This window comes from Sinocyclocheilus anshuiensis, unplaced genomic scaffold (assembly GCF_001515605.1).
Source record: "Sinocyclocheilus anshuiensis isolate Anshui unplaced genomic scaffold, SAMN03320099.WGS_v1.1 scaffold702, whole genome shotgun sequence".
Classification (NCBI taxonomy): Eukaryota; Metazoa; Chordata; class Actinopteri; order Cypriniformes; family Cyprinidae; genus Sinocyclocheilus; species Sinocyclocheilus anshuiensis.
In genome coordinates this window covers 2,266,671-2,274,098 of record NW_015548184.1, presented here as the reverse complement: position 1 = coordinate 2,274,098, position 7,428 = coordinate 2,266,671, and the positions used below count along the sequence as shown (strand labels likewise).

Below are 7,428 nucleotides of genomic sequence, written 5' to 3'. Positions count from 1 at the left end.
AAAGAGAGAGAGCGAGTGTGTCACACACACACACACACACACGCGCGGTCTCTCCGTACAACACTCAAACAGTGGCAAAGTTTTTTTATTTTTTTTTTAAATGCGTGATTTTGAACAGATGTAAACAATGGCAGGAGGCTTAAAAGTATAGACGTGATACCAGCTAAATTTAATTATTGTACTAAATCGCAGAAAAGTAGGCTACAGTACGTACTTTAGACTGCTATTCCTCACTCTGTGAAGTAACGTGAGGGAGGAAACTAGTTGACGTTAGCTAGTTAATTAGCCATGTTATCTGCCTCGGTAGCAAGCCAAATAGTATTTATTTCAACACTGAAACAAACGGCGTGTGGGTCTCTGTCTTGATCGGGGGTGAAAGAGGGAGAAATGAAGATGACACAGATATATAGTTTATGTTCGACCTGGAAGTATTTATTTAGCGATCGGAGCTAAAACGTCATCTGTACGGAACACCGTTGTGTACGGAACATGGTTAGTCTACGTTACCCGAAAAATTCCCATACGACAGACTTCGTCTTTTTCGATGGGGGAAAAAGTTCCAGGGATTCATCTCCTTTGGCCATCCTACACACAGGTGACTCCACTCGCACCAACTGGAGGGGGAGGGGTCGTGTGACTCGCTACGCTCTTCGCTGCACACAACTGAGGGAGTCCTGCACTTTCCGTCTTTGACGACACGTAAAAAAAACTGTGCATACCGCAGGAACGGTATAACGGGAAATTTTAGTGGTTTTGAAACCGTGACTTTTCCAAACCGCGGTATACCTTGAAACCGGTTATCGTCCCATGCCTAGTGGAAGCAGATATTTCTTGAGACGAGGGGGAAAAAAAAAGATCGGATAGGGAAAGCTCTGGCTTCGTGTGGACGTAGCCTAAGTCAGACTGTGGAAAAATGGATGGCAAAATCATCCGTTCTTCACAGATGGGCACTGACTCAAACATGACCAACTCTTAAAAATCATACTGAATGACACAACATGAAAATACAACAAAACAACAAAGTACACCGTGTCATCCTATCCTATTTGGACAAGGGAAACCTCATCTAGGATGTCTGTCTAATATCTAGGAGGCTCGTTTAGAATCTGGCTGGAGTTCAAACCTTGAAAGGAGGTCTACGGCTGTAAACACTCTAAAGTGTGAAACGACTGAGGACAAGCTGCTCTTGACATTTTCCAGTGTCCGAATGGAAAAATAAAATAAATAAAAGCAGCACATGGCTAATCTGCATAAGATAAAGTGTGGGCTCCCTTGACAGGAGAGGCTGCTGGAAGGACGCTGTGATTGGCCATGGGGGATGGGGTGGACACCAGAAGACTGAAGGCAGGACGCCATTCACACGCTGCAGTAATCATAACTCTGTCTAAGATTAAATAAAACGTAATTATAGGAGAAAGTTCAAAGCTACATCAAAATGAATCTATTAAGCCAATATAATTAGTAACCAAGAAGTTCTGTACAAAAACTAAAAGACCTACATTACTTTTTGGAGTCAGTACGTTTTTTTTTAATTAATACTATTATTTAGCAAGGACGCATTAAATTGATCAAAAGTGACAGTAAGTACTTTTATAGTGTCATGAAAAAATCTAAATGCTGCTCTTTTGAACTTTTTAATCACAGAATCATATTATCACAATCATAGTATCACAATTTCCATAAAAATATAAAGCCACACAACGGTTTTCAACAATGATAAGAAATGTTTCTCGAACATTATATCAGCTTATTAGAATGATTTTTGAAGGAACATGTGACACTGAAGACTGAAGTAATGGCTGCTGAAAATTCAGCTTTGCCATCACAGGACTAAATCACTTTTTAAAATAAAAAAAGAAAGTTATTTTAAATTGTATAGTATAATTATAAATATTAGTTTCTACTGATATTGATCAAATAAATGCAGCCTTTGTGAACAAAACATAAAAAACTTTTTTTATGAAAAAACTTTTTTCCCAAACTTAAAGTGTTTTAGTTAGTGGGATTGCTTGCATCACATGGTTTGAAAACCCAATCAACACATTTTAATGATGACACCGGACATATTTGGGCCCATATATACAGATGATGTGGAAATTCTAAGGACCAAACCATCAAACAATATTGCAGATCTTCACTGCCTGTAAACTCACAGATCATACTTCAATTCGACAAGAACTTCCCTTAATGTAAAGCGCTTAGAGTGCCTAGAAAAGCGCTATATAAAATTAATTTATTATTATTATCATTATTATTATTAAAAAGACATTAAAAAAAGCAATCCCATAGAGACCCTAATCTTGCTAACGAAAAGGAACTATGTTCAGATTTTAAGAAAGAGGCAGAAAAACAGGTTGAAATTCTGGTATAAAAATCTTTTTTTTCCCAGAGGTTCTCATTTCACAATCTCATAGTTATTAATGAATAAAACTTTAAAACAAGAATAAATTAAAATAAACAAAATCTAAATAAGAAATTCTAGGCCAAAAGGAAAACTTGCAAACCAAGTTTCAATCCCCTTATCAGATGCAGTTTGCACAGCGACAAAACTGAAGCACATGCAGCCTCAACCTAGTATGATAAACTAAGTTAACTGTGGTAAACAGATGTTGTTCAACCTTGAAATTGCACTTAAAAGTGTTTGGACATATCCAAGACAAACAATCATGATAGGCACCACATGAACAAGCATTTAGCATGCAGAGAATGACCAGACAGGAAACAGTGCATAACATCATACTGTAAACAACTGGCATGAATTAAGGAGAATTCAAAAAGATTTTCTCGCTCAATATCCAACAGGCTAGAGAAATAAGACACAGGCTATTCAAGTGTCTTCAATAACAGAAACTTCAAAAACGAACTAAAGGTTCCCAGTTGATGAGTGACATGAAACCAGTTTCCAATCACAAATTGTGCTGTTATTGACATTCTTTGAATCAAATCTGCAAAAATGTGTATTTTATTCCCCTGTATAATAAAAAAAGAGGACTTCCACACATTGAAAGAGTGAGGGAGGTGAGCAACATGAGCTAATCAGCAAGTGTTTCAGTGTTACATCATATGCAATTATAAATGGCCAAGAGCACAGGATGCAGAGCCAATCAGATCTCAGCGAGCATGTCAACCCAAGACCAACTGTCTCCTGCCTTTGACAGGAGGATTTTACCTCCACAATTCAAATCCCACTGCAAACCAATCTGCACTTACTCAAATCACTGGGCTTGTGTTTACAAGCTGCGCGCACACAGACCGACATTCAATTGAGTCCACGCTTTAAAAACGACGCTTTTCCTCATCAAATGTACTAGTAACGTCCTTTTAAAGCGTGTTTAAATACATTTTCGACCAAAATGAGGATAATCAGCATATGTTTCTCTACTGTAGAAGTGTGACACTCACGTATCGGTTTACACAAGACGGGTTTTTCCACTTGAAATATCCGCTAATATTATGTTAATCACTCTCCTAATTAACATCAGAACTGACAAACAACACACCAACAGGCTAAATATCACATATTAGATAAATATACAGAACATTAAAGCATATATAACACACAGAAAGGCCTATGAGGGAAAAGCGAAATGCGTTTAAGCCTTATTGGTGGAGAAGCAGCCTGAGCTAAATACGCATTTTCAATCGGAGATCTACCTTCAACTCCAGCAATAATAGGCAACAGTTTTCATCTCACAACACAAGTCCAGCCACGAAGCTTGCGGCTTTTGGAAAGTTTCGTTATTTTAACTAAATATAAGCAGTAAAGGCATGAGCTGCTATTGAAAACATAGCAGGCAGCCATTTTATAGTCTCTTGCTCAGACAATAACGTTAGCTAGCACAGTGTGTTTCAACCACTCATATGACTTGAGCAAAGCGAGAGAGAGGCCGTTTTCAAGGGCAATGGGGTTGTAATTTTACCTGGTTTCTTCCCAGGGGCTGCCCGGTACTTCCAGGACTCATGGGTGGTGGGTGATGGGTCCTTTGTTGCCAACCCGGATGGCCCCCACCGTACTGCCCGCCGCTGCTGCCCATATCTGCTGGTCCCTTAGCACCGTCCTGACCGCTGTAGTCGCTCGGCGGGTAATTCGCGTAACCCCGGGCACCGCTCGGTGAGGTGAGGAGCTGGTTGAGAGTCGGGGTGGATGTAGGCTGCGGGTTTCCCATGTTATACCGCTGATTGCTGTAAGATGCAGTCGCTGCTGGCTGCTGCTGCTTGGCTGACTGCCCCCCTACTGCCTGGGCTTGAGGAGCGCTGCGCGGAGAGTTCATGCCGTAGCTCTGGCCCGGATACGGGCTTCGGTTCCCGAACGGACTGTAGCTGTTGTACTGGTGGTTTGGGAAGCCGTGGTCGTGGGAGTTGGGCTGATAGGGGTCCATCATGCTGCTCGACAGCGCGCCTGGCCCCGCTGCAGCTGCCATGCCAGGGCTTTGTTGTCCGCCATGTTGATGAAAAGGGGCCCGGCCGTAATGCTGCGCGTAGCTATAGGAAGCGGGCTGAAACCCGGGCGCGTGATGGAGTACCATCCCGGGGTGGTTGTTCCCCTCCGGTCCGGTGGTCTCATTTTGATTATTGTTCACCCTTGACGGATTCCCGTTGCCGTTCTTCATCTCCGACTCCCCTCCTCCCCCAGCATTTCCCACATCGGCCCGGTCCTGCAGTTCCCCGCGAGCCGGAGATCCGCTTTCGAGTCCCGGCTCCTTATTTTCCTGCTGCTTCTCCCCCGGTACCGACTCCTCCTTTGGGTCTCGATCCGGTTTTTTCAGCTCGGAAGGCGGGCTGGTGTTGAGAGAGGTAGCGCTGGCGACCTGAGCGGCCATGATCCCCCCCTCTCCCTCTCGGCGAGTCGGTCACAATCAAACGCGAACCATTGAATGTAAATACAATAGTTTTACAACAATTTACCCGTGTCCCGACTCATCCCCACTCCTTACGCCGGACCGAATCCGGGCTCCACCGTCGGCTCCGTTTTTTAGACTCTCTCGCACCGAGTTCCCTGTAAATGAAATTTAACCGACACGGAATTTGTGGGGGTTCTGTTGCAGAAGTAGACTATAGCCGAGGAACAGATCACACCAGCACGAGGCTCACTTAGATACGGCCATTTTACCGAGGTGCGCTGAGAGCAGTAAAACATGGCTCGGACTCTCTTCGGAGTGCGGAATGGATTCAGAGAAGGGGGGCTGGGTAGAGGGGGTGTTAAATTGACGTTGCATAACGGCAGGGTTGAAAACTGCTCCTCGAACAGATTTTGGTGGGAAAACTGGCTGGAGTGAACTGAATGAAATCATATAGCCAGACATTAGGATTGCATTATAGTTGCATGCAGTCTCTCCATGAAGTAAGCTCGTCTTACTGGTTTTGCTGTTGCACTGCCTATAAAATACCAAAGTCTGCACACACACACCTACTTCACTTTCAACCTTAAAATTGGCTTATAGAATAATTGTACATATTGTTGTACATATTGTAGGCCTACATAAATATAAATTCTGTTTTGTATGTTATATGTAGTGTATGAAGGCCTATGCCTGGGGTTGAAGAGGTTGATTTTTGACTTGCCTGGTTAAATAAATGTTAATGAATGTATCTAACATCCCATGTTTTAGGTCAGCATTACATGCATTTTGACCATATGCATGTGTAGAGAATAAATATAGGATAGTAAAATATTTTTTTTTTGTTATGTCTTATAGCTTATATATTCAACTTTTAAATTGAAGGAGAAAATGTTTCTCATATCTTTTCACGCTGTGTGTTTGGTATTTTGGTACAAATTCATCTGTCACTTGGTAGACGCTGGCCTAAATAGGCATATGCCAACATCTTGGTAAAACTATGCAAGGTAAAATGAAATACGCTACAGGCAACGTTAAATACAGATTATGTGACTGTGGGGGTTTAATCATTTTAAAATAGCAAATTTTGCTTTTTAGCCAAAGTTATATTCATTAATTTCATATAGTAGGGCCTATACATGCATTTATCAATACATTTCGCTAACAGATTTGGCGCGGCGTTGGATCAGTCAAACCGATTGAGAAACACTGTTTTAGGGGGTTGTGCTGATTGAAATGCGTTAGGAAAGTAAGAGAAGGGAGGGTTGGTTGTGGGTTGAGCTAGTCTGCAAGCAGGAAGTGAAAATAAAAAAACGAGAGGGAGGGAGAGAGCACGAGTAAAGAAGAAAATCAGACAAACACATGGACAAACCACACAAAGTGGTTGAAAGGCAGAATACATTATCATCACAAAATAAGCCCATCTATTTATACTGTGGTTCAGTTTGGAATCTAAAAAGAGATAGAGAAAGGATCTCTGGGGAAAATATCTTTTTAGGAGAATAACACACCGTCTCTCGTTCTCTGCTCTCCCCACCCCCCTCTCTCCCTGCCTGCCTCTCCCTCCAGCTGAAGCTTTGCTGCCTGCAAAAGCAGCACAACTCTGCTTTGGTATCTCAGTATGGGGGATGGGCAGAGCAGCACAGCGCACAACCTTAATGCAATGCAGAGCCAGTGTCCTGTGAAGTAGGGAGATTCTCCCTGTCACTTTTTGACAGCATGTTGAATCTGGGAAATGTATTTCTCCCCAGTGAAATGTATATACATTTCATCTTACAGCAAAGAATATGGAAATAAAATAAATAATTTATTGGAGCTGTTATATAGCGTTTCATATCTTTGATTTGGAGATCCAACATCTCTTTGTTCAATATTTGAAAGCTTTGTCGGTCAAAATGAGGAGTGATATTATCTATATATTTATAAATATTTGGTGGGGTATAATACATCTAAATATTGATAGCTTAAATATAAATGATGATGTTATTTTATACAACAAATAAGCAGAGATAAAGGAATGTATTGTAAAAAAGTTAATTATTAGAGCTATATATATATATATATATATATATATATAATTAATTATTAGAGATATATATATATATATATATATATATATATATATATATATATAATCCAAAAATGAATTTATAATACTATATTAATGAAATAACTATTTAGAGTTACATTAGCAAATCTTCATTTTATGCCTTCAGCAAATGCTTTTATCAAGTACTTAATTTTTTTATATTTTCTGTTTTCATTGCAAATTTAGTTACACTTTAAGTAATTTTGTTATGTTTTGCCATTTTATTACAGTTTTTGTTCTTTTTTAAATATGTCTGTATAGTTTAAAAAAAAATCGTTTTTAAGATTTAGATTTAGTTAAATTAGCACTTCAGGCTAGACTAACCGTAATGAGAAATGTTGCCTCGGTAACTAGCTGAAATATATAGCTGAAAATAAGTATTTTTTTATTTTAGCTGTCATTCATTTTATGTCAAGTAATGATAATATTTTGCTATGGTTTTAGTTAACAACAATAACCCTGATTCAAGGTATACATTCGGCAGTATTAGTATTCCGTGGG

The 7,428-nt window shown here is 40.1% G+C and overlaps 1 protein-coding gene across 1 annotated transcript in view; it reads right to left on the bottom strand.

Moving 5' to 3' along the window:
* The window catches only part of LOC107704838 (AT-rich interactive domain-containing protein 1A-like), a gene marked incomplete at its 3' end in the record, with an annotated part of 31,406 nt that extends 26,190 nt beyond the window's left edge, over positions 1 to 5,216 (bottom strand). The window contains exon 1 of the mRNA XM_016507861.1: positions 3,921 to 5,216. Within this exon, the coding sequence (XP_016363347.1) occupies positions 3,921 to 4,820 (900 nt within the window). The remainder of the gene's footprint in view (positions 1 to 3,920) is intronic.
* Positions 5,217 to 7,428: the final 2,212 nt, after the last annotated feature.